The sequence below is a fragment of the Clavelina lepadiformis genome, chromosome 1 (assembly GCF_947623445.1).
Source record: "Clavelina lepadiformis chromosome 1, kaClaLepa1.1, whole genome shotgun sequence".
NCBI classification, from domain to species: domain Eukaryota; kingdom Metazoa; phylum Chordata; class Ascidiacea; order Aplousobranchia; family Clavelinidae; genus Clavelina; species Clavelina lepadiformis.
This window is the reverse complement of record NC_135240.1, coordinates 21,704,214-21,725,849: the sequence shown is the minus strand read 5'-3', so window position 1 is coordinate 21,725,849 and position 21,636 is coordinate 21,704,214. Positions and strand designations below refer to the sequence as shown.

Here is a 21,636-nt window from a genome sequence, read left to right as displayed (position 1 = left end):
AATTATGTTTTGTAACTTGGAATCGTATAAAGATATTGAATTTATTTGTGATTGCAGTTTTCTTGTGTGACAAAGAAATGCATTCTGCCCGGTTTTACGCAGAAATCACATAAGTGATTCGTGGAAAATTTTCACAGCTAAAGTTTACGAAGAGCATCAATCTGATTGTGGGTATAGTAGTTTAAAGCATATAGCTTTCTGCCAGTGAGAAGAGAAGTAAGTTATGATTAATTAACATTGAGGTTTTAACTAATAACGCACTTGGCTTATAAATTTAACCGAGGTTTTAAATTAGCGGCTGTTTCAACTCGATTGAATTGTTGGTATAATGTAAGTCACTTCCCGCCTATGCAATTGAATTAACTGGTTTTCAACAGCTAATTCATACATTCATTGAAAGGTATGGCTTTTTTTTGGCGTTTACATGAAAAATTTTGCACACCGTTTGACAGATAGTTATATAGTTATCAAAGTCACTAAACCTGACATCGCATAAATAAGCGAGCACCCATATAGCATTGACTTGCCCCAGGCTTCCGTTAAGGACTATACGCGAGCGATCACGCCACGTGGATAGTGATGCATCATCGCGGCTACCGTGGCAGTTAGTTATTCTAAAGTAATACCGGTTTGTGTCTGCTTATGTCTGTATGCATTAAACGCATTCACCATGTATGGGTAAAATTGTTACAAGAATTATCTCTTCATGCGATCAGCAACATATAAGCTCTTTTGTGAGTGGTCATTATTTCTTTTTTCTTAAAAGAGAAGAACTCCAGCTGGTGAACGTTTCCGGTTTCCTCCATAAGGCCGACATAATTCAGCCCTGCGGACTGAATGTTTGTAACTAAGAATTCTAATCAAGTCTGGTTATCTTGTTCCGCCCTGTAAAGAAGCACCATCGCCATTTTGGTTTTGGTAAGTGCTTTTTGAACGTCTTTACCAGTTAATTGTTTGCTAATTTTTTTGCGTAATCCAAACATGTGAAGATTATACTCCTAACTTAGTTAGAGTAAGCATATTTTCTTAAACAATTCACTTCCCGGTGTTTATCAACGCTACAGGCTCAATTTTAGAAGAAAATGAACTCATTTTGGTTTTGAATGTCAACAAAAGTTTGTGGTTAGAACCGCAATGTAATTGATTTTTAAAAGTAGTTAACTGCGTTTGTTGAGGTATTTTTTATCGAAAACAGCGATTTTATTTGAACTTTGTTTTTCATGACAATAGGTCCTAAGTCGTCACCAAAGCGGTTATCTTTAAACCGGCTCAACTTTTAAAATTTGAAGCCGAGCGCCAAAACGATCGAAATTTACGGGGAAATTCGATGATGAGCCGATGATTCATCGGTAGCCGTCGACTGCAATGTGACACCGCATATTGTGTACATCCTTGGACGGATGATTCATCATTAATTGCAAAAAGCTTTACAAACTTGTACTTGTCTTTGGCATCCACTAATGATAGGGTCAAACTGGGACAAGAGAGCTACCCAAATAATTCTGTTGAACTTTACTGCATGATTCACGCTGGCACTTACCCGTGTCAGGTGTAGTGATTTACCGTTTCATGCCACAAGTATGCATGCTAATTTCGTATAAATATATACAGTATACCCTTTCAAAAAACTGCATTTATTAAAAGCAGAAGTGTTTCAAGTTACGAACAATCTTGTAAAAACGGATAAAGTTTCATTGCAGATTGCTTACATAAAGGCAGTAAAGCCAACGTATATACATAACCGGATGAAATTAGAAGATAGTGCAAAGATGTAAACAAAGCTCTCAGAAAGGTCGTCGACGTTTGAATTATCTCGGCTGTGGTGTAGAGCAGTCACTTGCTTCTGTGTCTCCATATAAAATTAATAATATGGGTAGCTGTAAACATTTTTTTCAGCGATATCAGCAATATATAGCGGCTATTATCGTTGAGAAAAATTGTGCAGTTATCAACGCACTTCGCGCTGCAGATAAACGAGTGGGACAAAGGCATAAAGTTGTTGTGGGACAAAACTATGTAGACAGTTGTTTTCAGGCAATATTCTTAGCAATCACTGCGGCGAGTGTTTTTTTACAGGAAATCAATGTAAGAGAAAATTTTGCAGTCGACGCTGAAATAACTTGTACAACATGGCAGATTGTTGTAGCCTAGTTTAGTCTCGGACCGGTACAGGACAGTAGTTTGATTTAATTAAGCCCCAGTAGTAGAGTCGGTAGGATGGTGGTCCGGTTAAGCTGATACAGGTATAACGTAAACATATAAGCGTAAGACCTTGCATGATAGAGTAGTTTGCTGCTACTTTCTTTGTTGTCATACGCAGTATATACTTGCATATGAGACGTGGTATGCCAGTGCAAATGTCATGTCACAAAAACCTTGTTATATTGAGGTAGCCAAATTTGTACTACATATTTGCTTTCTAATTAGTTATTTTATGTAAGTACACTATAAATTTTTCCTTTTTTTTTATCATGGGTGGTTCAAAAACACTTTTTTTTCTGTTTTTGAAAAGGATGCCATTTGCTTGCTTTTAAAAATTACCTCTTAAGCTTAACTTATCACAAACCAATCAGAACTTTCAAATCATTTGTGTGTGAGATTATCATATTTCTTATTAACAAGCTATATATGTTCAGGTATGTGGTAACATGTTCTTTTTGTTTGATTTATTTGTAAACGTTACGAAACATACTCATATTAGTTTAAACCTGTGTAATACAGTGTAATTGAGAATAAATATGTGGCAGTTAATGAAAGTGATGCCTCAAACTTATTAGGTAATTGTACTTCTACTGGACGCAATTTAACGTAGTTACGCAGACTGCTAAATATAAACTACTTTAAATTTGAAATACTGACCTATAGTCATAGCGTAATAAGTACCAGGAGCACACATGAGTAACTAATCTTCAGATTGTAAAAAAACAGATTAAATCAAACAAATATAGAGACAGTAATTTATTTCACTTTAATTTACGTTCGGTTTGAGAAGTTAAAGCTTACCCTTTCGATTTTCGTTTGATATACATATACAAGTTGCTAAATGTTGTAGGAAACGTATTTATTTTAAACATAACTTTTTTATTTCACTTTGCGAAAACTTGCCGATTATGTGATAGCTATTATAATTAGTTGGAAAGTTTGTATGTTAACACTTTTTTATTTATTTTAACAAGACTCATATAGAAACGTATTATACTTGTTTTGCAGAATTTATTGTTGACTTATTTTTTTTTGAAAAATTTGAAATCAATAATGTCTTCCAAAAAATAAAGGTTTGAGTCAATTCGCTATCTTGGTGAAACTATTGATTGAAAGTCGGTAAAGTATAGCATATACAAGACTTGGTACACTACTCACGTCAAGGGAGCATTTCCTATTTGCAGTAACTGCAGCCTAATGTTTTGTCGGCCATTTTGTTTTATTGCGCTCTATTCGTGTCTTTCCCAGCTTCTACGTTCATGTCAAAGTGTTAAGCAAAGTGGTTTAAGCTGTTTGGTACACTATTGTTTTCGAGCTTGTGGCTGGCCTATGTTGTGCAGTTATTAAATTTAAACGTAGATTTGCATTTGCAATGACAAAATTTGGTACTTGGAACTTATAAACAATGACACAGCTTTATATAAATTATAGCTTATGTCGTTCTTATTGGCAGACAGGTAAAGTCTATTTAAGCAATATATCCACTGTACCATACAAGAGCATCTATATTTTATAATTTGTCAAAAAGATCAATATTTTTTTATCAACCTAATGTAAGAAAGTTATTAAATATGCTTTTGTAAATTATTCACTTCATTTCTTACGAAATAGCAGGCCCCCAGCAATGCTGTTTTTAACATCTTTAGAGCAGCTCCAACTAAAGGGTATGAAAGAAAAGCAAAATTGTTATCAATTTTTATTTTCGGTCAAAAACTTAGAATTACTGTTTCTTGGAGTAAATGGGCATGAAGATAAATCTAATTTTGGTTTTGCTTTTTGACATAATTTGCTTCAAATTCTGAAAGTGACTTCTTAAATCTCCTTGTGCAGAAAACTTACCCAAACCATTACAAAAAATGCTTTAAAGTTCATAAGATATAATTTGTAATTTTATTTCTGAAAGCTTTTTTATGTATAGTATGCCTAACTCCAAAATTAAATACTCAAGTTGATTGATTAATAAGGCTTAAGTCAAGTCAACTAAAGTATGAAGCCAAGCCATGCAAAACAAAATTACTCTCTTCATTAACAAAAACGCTTAAAAATTTAAAAAATTTACTTTGTTTTCCTGCTTTGTACGGATTGTTAAATAAACTAATCTCATCGCTTTAATGTGTTTGAACAAAAAACAAATATTTAGTTTACCTTAAACATAGAAACTGGACGAGTAAGAGTTAACTTGAATCAAGTCAAGTCATTGCAAGAAGTAACTGGACTCTGATTCGAGTCATTACGACTCTGACTTCAAATTTTTATTCATTTAATACTTTTGAATTCAACAAGGTATGTCGTTACAACACGGAAAAAAAAACTACGTTAGAATTTTTTTAGTTATATCAACATTTTTAGAAAATCACAGGGATCGCTATAGGTCCAATATATGTGCTGTTTCCAATCTAGCTGACAAATATAACGCTTGCAGACGTATATGGTGTTAGATAAACAAGGCATTGCAGTTATAAGATTAGCAGTTTATATGTACAGAGCATGTTCAGCACTTCAGCAGCATGCACGTAATACTATTCAAGGTACTTTGTCTGTTCAGCTCCAGTTAATGTCATTTCCATCGTTCTCCGTCCAATTTTGCGCTCACTGCCATGGAAAGTTAGCTATGCCTGCATGATGGTTACTTATTTGGAAGTACGGCAGTTTACATAGTTGCAGGCCTTATCTTTTAAGTTACTTCGTGTATATGTCACTCGTATTTGCATTGAGATTAATATAATGATGGAAAGAAGTTAGTTTAATCAACTTTAAGCAAATCTAACTAAACAAAGTAAACAAGTAATAACTATAGTCTACTACTTTATAACTATTACCTACCAACTGGATTCTTACATTTACTTGAGAACTGCATATTTTGCTAACAGAAAGCTATACTCGGAATGGAAACAACGACACAGTGCCTAGGATTACTAAAACGTCAATCAATATGGAACTTTTACTTCAAATAAAGGTTTTATCCAGTATTAAGAGCTTCTCAGGTTAAATGAGGTAGCTATCTCATAAATGTTAAATTATTAAACCGAAACAATTTAGATATAAACCTCGTAGTTTCATAACTTATCTTGTATTGTTTGTGGGTACATAATTTTTGAAGTTATGTCTTTCGTCCTGTAGCTCGTATATGGATGAAATATGGGTAGCTTATACAATAACAGTAATATTTTTTCAGGTTGTTTTGTGCCTCTTCTGATATTTCGTTATCTACAGTACATATCCTGCCATTCAGGACAGATTACTTTAACCCAGTCTGGGGGCATGTCGATTTGGCACACAGTATATCAAAAGACATTTCTTAACAAGGTTACATGAAATACGTTGACCATAGTTTGGAAAAGGTGCTTGCATGCTATTGAATTACGTTGGTTTTATGCATTTTGCCGTGCAACTTTCAACATACTCACATATTTGCGCAATTATGCTCTCTGCTGCCACCCATTTTTGTATAGCCTGCTCCTTCTTCAAGGGAGAAAGGAAAACTTGTCCGCTTGTCAGATAGGAGCTATTTCAAGCAAAATGTCCAAATTTGCAAACTTTTGAACAAAATAAAAGTCTCATCATCATCAAATTCATGCCGTAAACAAAAAGCCGACAGCTTTGCTATAGGAATGTTGAGTTTGAGTCTGGTGACGTGTTGTTTTCGTAACTGACTATCGACTTAACTTATACCGCTTATTTAGTGCACTTTTATCGTCACCTCGAAGTGAACATCTCGGCCTGGATGTGAGTAAGCTCATATAATACATAATTTTAAAAAAGAAAAAAAGCATCAAGTGTTCGTGATTAAAAAAGGTTTGGAACTTGATAAAGTAGCAACATCAACATCTCAATGTAGGACGCTTATTAAGAGTCAATCTCTGCTTTCACACTATACCAACATTGACAACCCCATTGTTTTTATCGGTCTGTAGTCAGGGTTCTTGTCGAAATGCTACGCACCAATTATAATGCTGAAAGGTGCCTTTCTGCGAAACTCTTTTTTAAAACAAATTGATAAGAAAAGGATATGGACTAAGCTAATTAAAAACCAACAGTTTTAGTCTGATAAAAGTTAAGTTATTGTCGCAAACACTTTTTTGTAGCTTTATTGAAAATGCTTATAAAACACTGTAATCTTGCGACTGAATCCTGCAAAATATCGTCTTTCGGGGACATTGCTATACCAACCGGTACAGTTACGGCAAACATGGCTTATTGTTAGAATTCGTTACGATGCCATAGTTAGGCTAAATATATGAACAGTAGCTTATTTAGGAGGGCCATTGAGCCATCCTCTGCAACAAACCCAACCAGTTTTCGCCATAGGCCTTTCTGCGTCTTCGCTCTTTTTCGTTTATTGCATTTTTTCGTTTGCGACTATGCTTATCAGCCAAAACTTATAAAAAACACATAATAAGCGTGTATACGGAATTTCAAAATCGCTGTATACGACCTTACAGAATTGTTGTATAAATAATGTGAAAGATGTAATGTAATAATGTAATGTGAAGAAAATAATGTGAAAACTTTTTCCGTTCCAAAACATTCAAATTTCTAAAGTCAAGAAAAATTCTAACTCCAGCAGAAACATAGTCTTATACAGATTTGAGAAACATGGTTGGCAATTTAGGCGTATATTTTTAAATTCAAAAAGAAAACATCGATTCACCATTTCTGTAAGGCTTGGGAGTTTATTTGTGAAAATTGAGTTTGTGTAAAAATGAAAGAAAATGAATTGAATTCACCTAATTTCGTGTTACTCTACAAACACATCGTGCATAACAAAATATTTTATCGTATTATAGACTTTAGGCTACAAGTAATTTTTGTAAAATAAAATTGTGGATACTTTGATTACTGATGATTAAAGCAAGTACTTTTTGTTTGAAAGAACCATTAATTCATGAAGATAAAATATGGCGGGATTTTTCAAGTAAACTTTCTTGCAGTTGTTTCGCGAAATAGGGTAATAAAGCTGTGGAAAATATTGTGAAAGATAATTTATAGTAACAATATTTAAAAGTAGCGGTTTTATAGTAAATCGGGATTTTTGCAACAATTGTTGTACGCCACTTTCTCCGTGTCACACAAAGTTTAGCCTACGCCTTATTGTTTCAACGATCATTTGCTATGATTAAAATTTGTTGACAATAATGGTTTGCATCGACTATAGATTTATGTTAAAAAAGTGCTTAATTTATTGCATCATGTTCATAACATATTTTAACTTTTTGAAATATGTTGAAACACGTTTTTGTCGAGACCAAAATGGCGACATCTAACAAAACGGCGTCATTATCACCGTTACAGCCGCCATTATTTCACATTGTCAAAAGGTGGGATGAGAGCAATGTGCCATGACTCAATGATTTTATAAACAATGCTCTCCAGGAAATTCTTTTAATACTATGTCACTCTTTAGTTTATGAACTTCTGTGTAGTCTATACAAAATTGAAGTTTTGTAGTTTCACCATGTGTTTGATTTTATGTGAAAATCATACTACATTTGCGAGCACATTTTAATAAATTGATCGCAATACTTTATTACAATTTGTTAAATTAAATCGTTTCAACGTCTTGTTGTTCACTGCTTAACATATATCAAATAAAGTGGGTTAAAAAGTTGTTTATGATTTAATTAAGCTATGCTGTACCTTGTCTTTAGTAATAAGTTAGCTTGCACAACTACAATTTGCTCAAAAATAAACCAAATGAAATCAGAAAAAAACTCTTGCCAAGGAAAACATTGATGTGGACGTTGTTAAACATTTATTTTACAAGCTTTGTATGATGGAATGGGATGTTTGAATAGCATGATCAAGTAAAAGTAGCTTAGTCACAAATAATTAGGCCTAACTCACTACTTTTTTACTTAACTTAAATTTATAAAGTATATTTGCTGTGTTGCATTATAGTTTACATTATGCTGCTTGAACAAATAGAATATAGACGCATAAGTTAACGTTTTCAACGCTGTTAAATGGAATTTATAATTGTAGAACGTAAATTTTGTACTCTATAGCCTGGGGATATTGAGCACTGTACAGTAGCCGTGGTGGATTTCCTGTTTACAAATGATACCAGAAAAAGTCGGAAAGATCCCAGCCGTAAAAACGTAACTGCAACAATATTATACTCTTTACTTTTTTCATAAAGTAAACATAGCAAATTAGTAACGACGATAAGATAAACTATGAAAGCTGAAAATGACGGTAATGACAACGGCGGCGTTTTTCCATTAAAAATAGCCTACATAATTTAATAAGATAGGAATATAGTCTGAAAATTATCAGGTTTTTCTTGTTGTTTAATCTAGGTTGAACAGACTTAAAAACGGATGCATAAATGTTATCTTCAATTGGTTTACTCCCAGTTTAATAAATTTTTTGTTTATACTTTCCTGGTTTATTTTTAACGTTTTGTTTCCTGTTTATTCAATAAAATCACATCATTATTTCAAATCTGTTTTAGCAGAATTGTGCAGTATATTATATATTTATTTATGTTTACAATGCATAGGCATTTATGTACCAGTGCTAGTTGTTGTTAAACAAAATAAGAGTTGAACAAGTCTTATGCCACGACTAACCGCTCAGCAGTTTAATCAAACCAATAAAATTACTTTCACGTAGCTGATGGCACATAAAGTTTAATATTGTCAATGTTTGTATTAGATTCTAAGTTTGGTTATCTGCGATAACATATTCATATCCTAAAATCACTCCAAAATAAACTATGTATTTTTAATGGAAATACTGTCTATTACCGCCATTTTCTAGAGCACCAAGCTATCAAACATCAATTCGTTAATAAACTGATGATGCTAACGTTCTTAAATAGGTTACAGAATAAGTATAAAAACAAAAAATTAACAACTTTTATAAAGAGTAGTTGTTGGTGTTTTCCGGAAAGATCTCATTAATCTTTGTAAATTTGGCAGAACACCTGGAAAGCTTAGATGACGTCAGGCCAAAAGTGTTACGGTGTTTACAGGAACGTTTTAGAAAATCGCTTAATACTTGCAGAGAGTTGAAAAACTATTTATGTCAAGTTTATTGAAAACTTGGTTTGTTTTTGTCCTTTACCAACCATGATAATGATTTTCACCTGTAGGCTACCATCCTTCTAATCAAGACAGAGTAAACGGGAAAACGTTGGCTATTGACATTATCACTGACTTTCTATATCATGGTCACTGCTTAAATTTACATTTTATTGAAGTTCAATTGCGTTTTATATGTGGGGAAGTAGTTGCAAAAGATACAGAGATGCTTAAGTACGACTTTAAGGTCTGTGTTTTTTGTCCTGTTTGGTTTAGGTCAGGACACAGGTTAGTACGGGGAAAGTATACCGTGAAGATATCTATGGATAACATTGGTTATTCGTTTAAAATGCACAATCTCTATGGACGCCATCCCGGTTCGGCAAATCCTATTTCGGCAAATTCACAAGTTAAGGCGTAGCCTATTCATTCATTCTACTAAACCACTACCAGGTAACCAGGGTGGCCGTCTACCAAACCAAAGTTTTTACAGTTTCACTTAGGTTATATTTTGTTTTTAAATTTGTAATGGTGTATAATGACGCTGGACCAAACCAAGCGGACGTTACGGTACAAGTCCAAACTGGTTTGTCGAAAACCAAACCTTCCTGCGGTACTTTCAGTGCGCCGGGTAAATGCGCCAATAAATGTAATGCTGTAATGCCAATATTTGCACAACGCCAATACAGTATTTATGATATAGAATATAGAGCAAAAAGTCAGTTATGCGCCAAAAACTTGGCGCAGAAGCCAACTTATGCAGCGCATCACACAAATTTTTGGGTTTAGTATACAACTGCACAACCAGATGACTTCACAATTTGAGTAGGGGTTTGGCATACAAAGATATCCTCTGGTTGTGCACCTGCATACTAGACCCTCGGTATCCATCTTGAACTTTACACTTATGATAACTACTTACAAACAAGGCAATTTTCATTGTTTAAGCGCTAAATTTTTAATAAACTAGAAAAGATATCAGAGAGAGCATATCTCCACCAAGACGGCTGAAAAAATTTACATGAGGTATTGTCTGAACACAGCATTGTTTTATTGCAATGTGTTGTAGCATTGAAAGGTGCCAAATTATTCTATTGTTGAAACATCTGCCTTGCAGGATAGTCTATTTCTAATTGTATAGTCATAAAACCTAAAGCAAACCAGATTTTAATTCTTGCTGAACCAAAACTCTTTTTTCAACATATCTGTGCATTTCTGACAACTATAGCTGTTTGGCATAATTTTGGTGGAATGCAATATAGTCACTTCTTTATATTCAATAATTAGTTGAGTTGTGAGTTGTTGAGTGAGTTGTACAGTATATTCAAAGTTAAAAACAATTTTATTTTTTGAACAGACTATGAACAAGGGCAGAATTATAATTAAATTTAAGGCAATACAGGAATGGCTAATGCGTTTTTGTTGCGTCATGTTTCATGAATTGGAGAAACGCTGATACATGTTTCATAAACAGGCAGTACTCAGGTTAATGTGTGATTTTCTATGTGTGTATCCAGCTTCTCTGTTGAACTGGTAACTTTATAACTTACTAAAAAAAAAACAGTTAAGCTTAATTGATTTAAAACCAAATTTTTTAATTGTTTTTAAAGCTTGTGTATATTTTAAGAGACACTTTTAAGTTTGAATAGGTTAGCTTCATTAAATTGTTTATTTTTAACTAGTATTATGGACATACTCGCAGAAGCTTGTGAGAATTACGAAAAAGCTAAAGAATTATCTGAAGTAACTGATGATCCCGAAAGCGAACCATTCTTATCAAAGTACAAAGCACGTCAATTGCTTGAAGGTATCAGAAAGAAAATCCGGGAAAGACATGAAAGAAATGTTGGACATGACCTGATGCTATGTAAAGAAGCTGCTGTAGAGTATCAGCTTGGTGTGAACCATATACAAACAGAAGAAATCAGCGCAGGACAAGAGAAACTTGTTCGAGTTTTAAATTTATGCCACGATGATATTAAATTGGAATCACGAGCTGTGTCCATTGTTGTTGCTAGTCTCAATGAACTTGGAATTTTGTGGTCCAATAGAGAGGGTGGTATTATGAAGGCACAGGAATATCTTAACAAAGCTGAATCGCTCTATCATGAATACAAAAACAAATATGATGAAGCTCCTTTTAATATCGATGAGCACTTTAGCATGACACCAACAGAAGAATATGTTCGGCAACAAGGCTTTGAAAATCTGCACACACTCACATTGTTTTATCTAGCACAGGTTTATAAATCATTGGAGAAAAGTGATTTGTCTGCATCCTACTGTGTAAAAACCTTGCAACGACAACTTGAATTTAAAACTTATAAGCCACTGGAATGGGCTGTTCACTGCGCATGTTTGTCCCAGTATTATATTCAGCGGAACATGTTTCGTCAAGCAAAGCATTGCATATCTTGTGCCACTGCTGTGTTGCTTGAAGATTCTAGTGTGGAGGAAGAAAACGAAAAGGAGGAACAAGTGAAAGCTGATGTTGCACGATGTTGGGTTAAATATTGCCTTAATCTACTGGATACGTCTAAGGACAGAATATCTCCTGAATCTGAAAGTCCACTTGCTGAAGACCAGGATTTCAAGGACTTTGATAGATTTTCCCTGGAAGTTACAAATATTGAGGAAAATACTCCCCATGACTTTTGCACCAGTTACGATCAAGCGAGGAAGGTTTTTCTACTTGGAAAAGAACATGCCACACAAGCTTTAAATTTTTTTGTCTTGGATGGTTTTGTTACAGATCATGTTGAAATCCATCAAGATATTAGCAGGCTTTATCAATATCTGGCATTTTTTGAATCTAATGTAGAGATGCGCTGTCGAATGTACAAAAGAAGAATTGATCTACTGACTCCAATTTTGAATGAGCTAAATAAACAATTTTATCTGCTAATTTGCAGGCAACTTCAGTTTGAACTGGCAGAAACCTACAGTGAGATGATGGATATGAAAATAGCTCTTGGATATTCAGATGGTCAGCCTCGAAATTTGAGAAAGATTAATATGCTTTGCCAGTCTGGTATTCGGTACTTCAAAGAATTTCTGAATACATTGCGTGGGCCGGACCACACATTTCCAGAAAGATTCGAAGCAGATGTTGAAAGACCCGGTTTAATTGCTCATTTCTACATTGCCAGACTGTACTCAAAAATTATACCTGATAACCCTACTAACAAGATAGCAAATCTCATACAGAGTCTTGAAAACTATTCATTTGTAACTAAGTATGTTCATATCAATGAAGAAGCAGCTGCTTGTATTATGGTTGAACTTGACATCTGCAAAGATATGGTGTCAGTATTGCCCAAAACAATGGACAGATTAGCCAGTGAAATTTAGATTGGCTGAAATTTGCATGATTTTCTCTCTCTCTCTTGGCGTTGCTATTCAGATTTTGTTTAGTTTTTCATTATTTCATATGCATGGTACAGTATGTTTTACACCATTTTACTTTGTGTATGCAATTGATTTCTGGCTTTCCCCAAGTTTAAAACCACTCTGAAAGGGACACGATTTCAGTCACGATAAGACACTACAGAAAAATCGTTGGAGGAGCAATTCAAGAGATGTTTCCAGAAGTGGAAGAAGTGCTGGGAAATGTGTGTGGACTTCCAAGGGAATTGTTTTGAAGGAAATTAAATAAAATTGTGAAATTCGTTGTGTTGTGTACTTTATGCTAAAGGGTCAGATACTTTTTTAAAAAACCTCGTATATATACTGTATATATATTACTCAATACTTCACATGTGATTAATCACTGTGCTCATATTTTTGAAATGAAATTGTGTATAAATGCAGTGTTTTTGAACAAGTTATTTTGAAGATTTGAATCAGAATATTTATGTATATTGTTTTGTCATACTTGCGTATCAGAAGATCAAAATTAACTTGTACGATGTGTCACGCAAGACAGTTGGAAGTAGTTCTTTGTCACAATGGTTGACTTAGGAATAGATAACGCTGCTAATTTGAAAAATTTGGCTGCTCTCCTTAATCCAAAGGATGAAGATTCCAGTGATGATGATATGGTAAGTAAGTATTTACTTCTAAAATATTCTGTATTTCCCAGTTTATTACTGTTCTAAAATCGTTGCTATGATTTGGTTTTGTTTTCAATACTTGTAAGATTGACACATTCGTTTTTGGTTTAGCCTGATTCAGGTCCATCTGCTTACACTCCAGCATCTATTGGTCCAAGTGCAAAGAAAAATGTGAAACAGCCCGAAACACCATATGGTATTTTTTTGCATTGTAAACATACAAAAGTGTTTGTGTACTTGTATACTGTCAGTAAAAGGGTTTTTTAAGAGTTTGAAATTAAAGTGTTCCAGTAGTTACATGATTTACTAAATCCAAGCTTATCCTGGTAAAAAACAGTACACCGCACAAACACACCTACGCTTACATAAGTCCTTCTTGCAGAATAGTTGCACAATAAAAGTCAAAGTTTTTTGTAAGTGTGAAACATTAATTGCAAAATGTTAGTGATAATCTTGTGATTACGGTTCCTACTACGTTAAAATTAATGTGGGATTAAAGAAGGGATCTGTGGATTTTGACTGAGCAAATGACTCTTTAGGTTTATGCAAACATGAATATCATGTAGGTCAACATTTCACACACAAGTTGCCAATTTGTTTTATAACATAATATATTCGCTAAATAATTTGCTTGATTTCGAGAAAGTATTGTTTAAATCCATATTTGTTTGGCTAATAACCTTCGTTGTATGAGAAATTCTCACCAAAGTTGATAAGTTTATAGGTATTCAGATTTATCACATTTCACCCAGACAAAATCAATGGAATCTATTTTGGTTTGTGTCATTCTATCCTTAATACATTTCATCACAAACTAGAATTTCAAAGCAATATTTTGTAAACTGCAGATAACGTCAGTATAAAATAGAACATTGCGTGTGTAGGTCATAGAATATTTTTGATGTTATTTTGTCAATAATAACTAATTTCCTGATGTTAAATGACAGCTAAAGCAAGCAGAGACACAAATGACATTTGGCAAGAAGACGAGGTTCAAGAGCTATCAGTCTTTGCTGATGATACTGACTCCAGACCTAAACCGAAGTAAGTCTGCAAACGTACTTGCGGTGGACTTGGGTCAGTGTTACATCAAAAATCGAATTGTATGATGCTGTGTTGTTTTTGGTACTTTTGTCCTAAAATCGTTCTTTTTACTATACTTCAAAGCTATGACATTTCCTACAAGCAGAAAGTTTCAACGGAAGACATGTTTTTGGGTATGGGCAGTAAAAATCCATCTTCAGCATGTTGTGAAGATATGATAATTAGAATAGAGCTCCCAGGTTGCAGTATGAAGGATGTCGAACTTGACGTTAAGGAGAACTACTTAGACTGTCGTTGCCCGAAATAGTGAGTACACAAGTTTGAATCTAATCATGTAGAATTGTTACAGAATTTGTGCATTGATTTGATTACTGCTTTCTAGTCGGCTATTGTTGGCATTACCTCACCCTGTTGACCCCAAGAAGGGAAATGCACAGTGGGATGGGAATAAAGAAGTTTTAAATGTTACATTGACAATGAGCAGGGAATATGATTTTATCAACTTTCAATGATGTTTATGTTTATTGAGAATTTTGTATCCTGTGTTTGAAATACTTTTATTTTGTATGTGTTGACATGTATGCAATACAAAGCACTGTGTAAATTTTTAAGCTAGTCGCTACTTCGAGAGATTCGTTAAGCAGTGACAAGCTTGTATTTCACAATTGCAACACAAAAAGTAGGTGGCAGTGACGCAAATAAACACGATAAGGGAACATTAAAAAATGAAAGCAGAATAATAGTTTAGCGTTTCCAATTAATTATTTTTTTGATCTTTTCTTGGAAGTACTTAGACTAGCTTTGGTTTTAGATTTCTTCGCACGTCCCTTGGTGGATGTAACAGGTTTTTTCTTTGCTTGCTAGAGGAAAAGTTCAAGTTACATATTCTGCACTTTAAATATTTCACATCTGCTTTAGTTTGTCTTGGATGTACCTAACCTTAATCATGCCATCTACATCCATGCCATCTTCATCACCACTTGCATGTGGATTCTGAGAGTCTTCCACATCTACCCCAAAAATATGCGAAGAAATTACATTATGCAATATTGCATGTTCACCGAACATTTTTCCATTTACCCGAAGTTTTTTTCTTCTTGGCTGCTGCTGACTCCACAGCATATGGTGTTAGATGGCTCTCCTTGTTGTAAGTTCTTGTTAAAGCAGCCTTCACTTTCGAATCTACCTGTAATACACAATGTTGGCTTAAAGGTGGCATTCACGTGGTTTACATTTTATTTTCAGCTAAGAGAGGTAATTCACAATCAACAATGAGACATGTTCAGTGAAATGAAAAATAGTCATGTGTGGCTAGTAGTCAGTGTCTTAAAAACGCATTCATGAAATGCAGAATGAAAGACTTACTTTACTCATGAGATTCGGCTTCCCTTGGTACTGGCCAATTTCTACTATGTTGTCAAAGTCATCTTTTATGAGGTCATAATCATTCAACAACTTTGTAACTCGATGTATTTCATTGTCACCACCCTTGCTTTGCTTTAACAAAGGCTCTGTGAGGTGCCATCGCATATACCTGGGTATAGTTATCATTTTATGAGCTGCTATTAGATTTTTGCCTAGTGAGATCAAACAAGCTACAAACTTGAAAGTACCATCAATTGCAGAAAACTCACGGAATTAGATCAAGATTAAATGTTTCCTCAGTGCAACCATTGGTTGAAAGCGAGGCGTGAAACTTCAAATCTTGCAACAATCTGTGATTTTTACCTAAACAACGGGGTCAGGGAGTCATACAATATCCGTTGCAAATCAAGAATTATTGCGACTTGTCGGTTTTGTTCATGGAATGCTTATGCAATTCATCTGCTACTCATTATAATAACCGATATGACTAAACAAGCTTGCACCTGTTGTAGAAAGCTTTCCAAAGAAAGATGGAAAGTTGAGCATTCCATGCATTCCACCCCTCATCAGATCTGATGGAACAACTGAGGATACCAGGCCAAGAGTTGGTAGCATATTCCATGACTGATCATGCCGCATTGATGTTTCTATTAGATCACCAAACGCGATGCTGTCCGCTGTTTTGCTGAGCAGTTGGAGATGTTTATGCAGGTTGCCTAAACAAAACAAGAGTATAAACTAGATATATGGCTATCATTCCTACAATAGCAATTTTTTTCTGTTTTCATAAAATTGTCTTCCTACCTTTAGCAGCATACGGTGTTACATGTGGATAATTTTCTTGAATAAATTTCGGAACCATGGAATAATCCATGAAAAATAAATTTGATTTATCGAGGAGAGACAAGGATCCAGACTCAGAAGTTAAAAGCTATAAATTATATATGTGAGTGAATATTTTTCATCCACCTGTAATTCCAGTAATACCTCACAAAAAGTGGTCTGCTGAATACTTCACCTTCTTGGCTATGTCAAATATACCCAAGTTTTGATCTTTTTGTGCCTTATCAGCATGAGCTTTTGCATCGTCATAAGACAAAGAACTCTTGCTTGCTTGGATCATATTCAGGTTATGCAACACCTGCAAATTTTCATTAATTTTGATGAAAATTAAAAATAGCTTCTCAAATCAATTTCGTGCTTCTTTTGCATGCTTTTTCAACTAGTCACCTGGCGGACATCCTGATTACATCCCCTGATGATAGCTTGCACCGCAGGTGCTTGAACTTTGACCCCTTCTTTATAACAAATAGACATCAATGCACCAGTTATCTGCTCCGCTCGTGGACGTTGGAAACGAAGATCAAAGCAGTGATTGGCAAGTGACCTAATCTTTTGTGATGATCTGAAAAAAATTAGGAATCTCAAACTGACAAAGTATTCCTTTGCTTTATAGCACAACATGCGATACTATACATGCAAATACATGTAAACAGGGTAAGACGGTATCTGTTTAATGAATAACATCTTCACTCTTATGATATCTGTGTAATAAGTACCGATCGTTGCACATGCATATAATTGGAATTTTTGTGGATTTTATGATTTGTATAAGCTCTTGCATTCCACCACGATCCTCATTCCCTGCCATACCATCAACTTCATCCATGATGAGAACGTGTTTGGAACCATCTTTAGCTGAGTTATGATCCTAAAAAAGCGTGATGAATGGCATTAATTGAGCATTATATGGTGAAATGGGTATGGGGAAACATGCACTTACTCCTGATCCAAATAGATTTGATATGCTTGTGTTTTGCACAGACTCCCCAACGTCTTCCTTTAAAGTGCGTTTGCTTCTTGTATCACTTGCGTTCAGTTCAACAAATGATAACCCGAGTTCCTTTTTTAAAGAATTTTGTAATAAATTATAATTTTTTATAATTATATTATAATTGTAATAAATTCTAATTATTTATGCATCTTTACTATATTGGAATTCCCATTTAAATTGTAAGTCTGTTGTCGTATACTAGATATGTGAAGTTTGTACCTCACAAACAAGTGTTGCTGTGGTAGTCTTCCCTACTCCTGGTGGTCCAGACAATAACGCAGCTTTGAAGCTCGCACCAGTTGGATCCCCTCCGCCCCACTGGTTGATTTTGGGCTTTGGCTTTTTCTTTCCTTCTGCCGTCCGATTGTTAGCATGCCAGTTTTTGAGCCATTTCATGAGTTTATTCATGTTGCTGCTTGCTCCTTGTTGTCCTATGATTTGCTTGGTTGTCTTTGGCTTATACTTATCAACCCACATTAGTTTCAAATTTTCATCCCCAGCTGTTGGTTTCTGAGATGCTGTTAAGGAGCTGCTGGATTCCTGTGAGCTGGAAGGACTCTGTAAACTCTTCTCTTTCTTCAACTTGGCTTGTGTGTTGACAGCCTTTTGTGATGGTTCTGACAAACTAAAAACATATTCAGCAACGTATTACATATCTTTGTTAAATGTTAATACCATTTTTATGAAAGATTTAGTCGTTGAAATGGTAACTATCACAATCGCAAGGCTTTATAACCCACAAAACATTCTTCACCTTCTGGACATTGTAGCCCCTTTTGTTTTATGTTTAACTGGTGAAGAATCATTATCAATTTCATATTTTGATTTCTTTCCTGGTAAAGTCCGAAGCAAATCAAGAAATTCATCTTCACTAATCACTTTGGTTTTATGCTGTTCAGCCTGCGATGAAAGAAGATATTGCCAAGTTTGCATACTAGTTAACAAAATATTACAAATCTTAAAAGAATTATGATCATCATATAAATATCTTGCTTATTCACCTTTTTTAATTTTGATTCTCCTGCATCCTCTCCAGTAATGAGATATGAGGTCCTACTGCTCACCGAAGTAGTCACCTTTCCTCCATATCTTTCAATTAGAGAACGAATTTCGTCCCGGGTTAACGACTCCTGTACTCCAGTTACAACAAACACTTTTCCTTCCAGACAGAAGTCAGCAGCCTTTAAAAAAAAACGCAACTTTTATCAGTCTTGACGATTTTTAATAACTTTAAGACCTAATTTGATTGAAAATATTGTAATTGATTAATTTTATAAAGATAACAAAAATGAACACTTTTATAAATATTCAGAAAATAACATCCACCTTTGGGATTAATTTGGAGCCAGGTGCTGATGGACCACTTCTATTTTGCCACTGTTTGTATTTTAAAAAGTTTTCTTTCTTTGCACTTGTTGGGTCTGATTGATCTTCTGTGGAAGCTACTCTCTTCCTTGGTGTGTTTTTGCTCTCAGCTGTGGATGCTTGTTTAATTTCAGCATCTTTTTTTATTTTTGTGCATTTTAACGCATTTAACTCCTGCTTTATCTTAGATGTGTCCGACTCTGCCTTCACTTTTTTTGGAGAGGTTTTCTTTGGTTTTTTAGATACTGACTCTTGTGTTTTACAAGGTTCTGAATTTTTTGCTTTTATGCCGTTTGACTTCGGGTTCGCATCCATTTGGGAAGCAACTCCTTTGGCCAGCTTGCTTGAAATACTTTCTGCAATACATTAACCACATTTAGATCAAGTTTTGGTATTAATTTACAGTATTGTAACAATTGATGACTTATTCAGATTGTAATTGCAATTTTTATGACCTGTTTTCTTGGATCCATTGGGAAGTTTAGGTAGATGACCATCTAATTCATCAAGCAGGTCAATTTCAACACACTGAAATCAAGTCAAAGTATAAACTCATACCTACTTACTGCTTATCAAATGTTTTCTTTATATAACTTTACCTTCTTCACTTTAGGTTTGGCCTCAGGAGCTTCATCTGATGCTTTGCGTTTTGTCACACGACTCTTATTACTTGGTTTGAATGAACCGAAAAATTCACTTGGAGTTGTTTTATTTAACGGTTTGTCAATTGACTTATCTGCTTTCTTTTTAAGCTTAGATTTTTTGTGGGTCTGCTTCTCTTCATCTACCAACGACACATGTTGAATTTTAAGGAGAGCCTAAAAATTTTAGGTTCAAAACATAAGGTTGCAAACAAGTGATACCTGAGGCGTATATGATGTCTGAAGTATTCAATTTTTGTTTAACTTGTTTCGGAATTGGGTCCTCGTCGGAAGTATCTGTTGTAATAATATGCATGGTTCAAGTTATTGGTAATTTTCATTAGCAATTGAAGTTATAGAAAGTATGTAATGGTACCAGTTCCACGGGAAGAATATTCGAGCTCATGCAAATCCAAATATAATGTGGGTTAATACAAACTAATCCCATGTCAGCACCAAATGATAAAATTTCACCAAAGAGTTGCCAAATCTCGCTTGTAACATGATATAATTACTAAAGATTGCTTTGTTTCATAAATGATGTTTAAATGTCGATTTGAAAAGCAAAATCATTAAGTAAATAACCTTTAGTGTAGAATTTGGAAGTAATATTGCATTCGGGTTTGCTATAGTTCATCGGTCCATCCCTTTCTACAAGTTACTTTGCTCACATATGCACTAAAAATAGAAAACTGGGCTACATTTTGTTTTTTGGTATAGTTCTCTTTCCTGAACTATTCAGGTCTCTGACATTGCTACTTTTTTATACCTATGATCTGGCCAACTACATGTTGCCACAACTGCTGTTGTACTTGATCTTTAACTTGAGCATTTCTTTGAGCAAGCCCTATGCCTTACCCATTTTAGCATGAGTCGAAAATATTTAAATGAAAAGTTTACTTCCTAAAATCAATCAACTTACAATTTGGTTCTTTAATGCCTCCATGCATGTTACGCTACTTTTACCAAAACGCATTTGGCACATTTCCGTTGATCACAGTATTACGGCAGAGACTATTAGCTGTCATTAAGATATCACACGAAGTAAAACAAAGCAACAATGTCACAAAAAGTGTGAAATGCAAAAAATGCACTGACACAACATAGCAGAAGGAATTGCACAAGCAGCCAGAAAAAAATATGAAAATTGTTTAGGTTTTGGGCAGGGCAAGATCAATGCATATTTAACAGCAAGTTAAAGCAATCTTGCGCATTGGATTCGTTTACTATACAGCCTACTAAAAATACTAAAGTTAACACACATATAGCCTAGGCTTCACATATGCACACTTTGCATTGTTTTTAACAACCAATGTTTTTAACAGCCAATAAATTAACATTAATCATTCGCAATAGACTATTAATCAATTCTTAACTTCAAACTCCTAAATTAAAAGGCTTTCCTCAAGAAAACAAGGTATCCACTCATCTGCTCTTTTTTAAAAAATTTAGTAAAATACACTAAAGAGAAATATATACCTGAATCAAAAAGAACTCCTTTCTTTTTTGAAGATGTATACTTTGTCTTCTTCTTAACAAAATCATCTTCAGTAGACTTTTTCTTAGAAGGTGGACTAAAAAATTTTCGTATATCCTGTAAAGTTATGAAAACGTTAAAATGTTATGTAGTTTAAAAATAGCTTGCCTAAAGAAATCTATGTTAAGCAAAACGCAATTTAAAAGTGCTACCGGTAACCCAAATCAGACATCTCACAGTCTTAAGTGGTTAATAGGCTGAGTTACTTGCTTCACCCAGAGCAGTTTTTTTTTACCATACCCAACACGATCTTTTTTACCATAATTTGAAAAGAAAACTGTGCAGTAAAAAACATCAAGATCCTCACCATTATGATTACCAATGATTACTACAGTGGTTCCTTAGTTATTTTCACCCATTTCACCGATTTTCCAGCGAGCGAACATTTCCCGCTTTCACAACGAGATTAGCTTAGCCAAAGTAGCAAAGATATAGCTCAATTTTTTCGCGGCAACTAAACATGCCAATAGAGGGACTTTCCCAAAATAAAAACTGTCCCCATGAACCTTGGCAATGATAATTTGAGTTTAATCGGTTTTATCAAAATGTCAAGGTTTAATCATCATTTACA

The 21,636-nt window shown here is 34.5% G+C and overlaps 3 protein-coding genes and 1 long non-coding RNA gene across 4 annotated transcripts; 3 read left to right on the top strand and 1 right to left on the bottom strand.

Moving 5' to 3' along the window:
- The first annotated feature begins 2,784 nt into the window (after positions 1 to 2,784).
- LOC143458798 (uncharacterized) lies at positions 2,785 to 7,811 on the top strand. The gene is made up of 3 exons (XR_013117702.1): positions 2,785 to 4,842; positions 5,073 to 5,196; positions 5,378 to 7,811. It is a non-coding gene; the product is annotated as an uncharacterized LOC143458798 (long non-coding RNA).
- A 2,733-nt stretch (positions 7,812 to 10,544) lies between these two features.
- Positions 10,545 to 13,152, top strand: LOC143455046 (KIF-binding protein-like). The gene is made up of 2 exons (XM_076955058.1): positions 10,545 to 10,712; positions 10,910 to 13,152. The coding sequence occupies exons 1-2, from the start codon at positions 10,687 to 10,689 to the stop codon at positions 12,576 to 12,578; spliced, it is 1,695 nt and encodes a 564-aa protein (XP_076811173.1). The 5' UTR covers positions 10,545 to 10,686; the 3' UTR covers positions 12,579 to 13,152.
- LOC143455062 (dynein axonemal assembly factor 6-like) lies at positions 13,051 to 14,928 on the top strand. The gene is made up of 5 exons (XM_076955059.1): positions 13,051 to 13,267; positions 13,391 to 13,475; positions 14,227 to 14,323; positions 14,447 to 14,629; positions 14,706 to 14,928. Exons 1-5 carry the CDS (start codon positions 13,175 to 13,177, stop codon positions 14,833 to 14,835), a joined length of 588 nt encoding a protein of 195 aa, XP_076811174.1. The 5' UTR covers positions 13,051 to 13,174; the 3' UTR covers positions 14,836 to 14,928.
- A 31-nt stretch (positions 14,929 to 14,959) lies between these two features.
- On the bottom strand, positions 14,960 to 21,486 carry LOC143455030 (replication factor C subunit 1-like). Its single transcript, XM_076955057.1, has 20 exons — positions 21,373 to 21,486; positions 21,008 to 21,122; positions 19,751 to 19,825; positions 19,487 to 19,671; positions 19,343 to 19,415; positions 18,849 to 19,243; positions 18,524 to 18,703; positions 18,277 to 18,422; positions 17,742 to 18,147; positions 17,472 to 17,591; positions 17,248 to 17,399; positions 16,919 to 17,093; positions 16,707 to 16,829; positions 16,493 to 16,619; positions 16,192 to 16,404; positions 15,958 to 16,051; positions 15,689 to 15,857; positions 15,404 to 15,509; positions 15,263 to 15,333; positions 14,960 to 15,183 (listed from the first exon to the last, which is right to left on the bottom strand). The coding sequence occupies exons 1-20, from the start codon at positions 21,373 to 21,375 to the stop codon at positions 15,085 to 15,087; spliced, it is 3,027 nt and encodes a 1,008-aa protein (XP_076811172.1). The 5' UTR covers positions 21,376 to 21,486; the 3' UTR covers positions 14,960 to 15,084.
- Between the last annotated feature and the right edge of the window lie 150 nt (positions 21,487 to 21,636).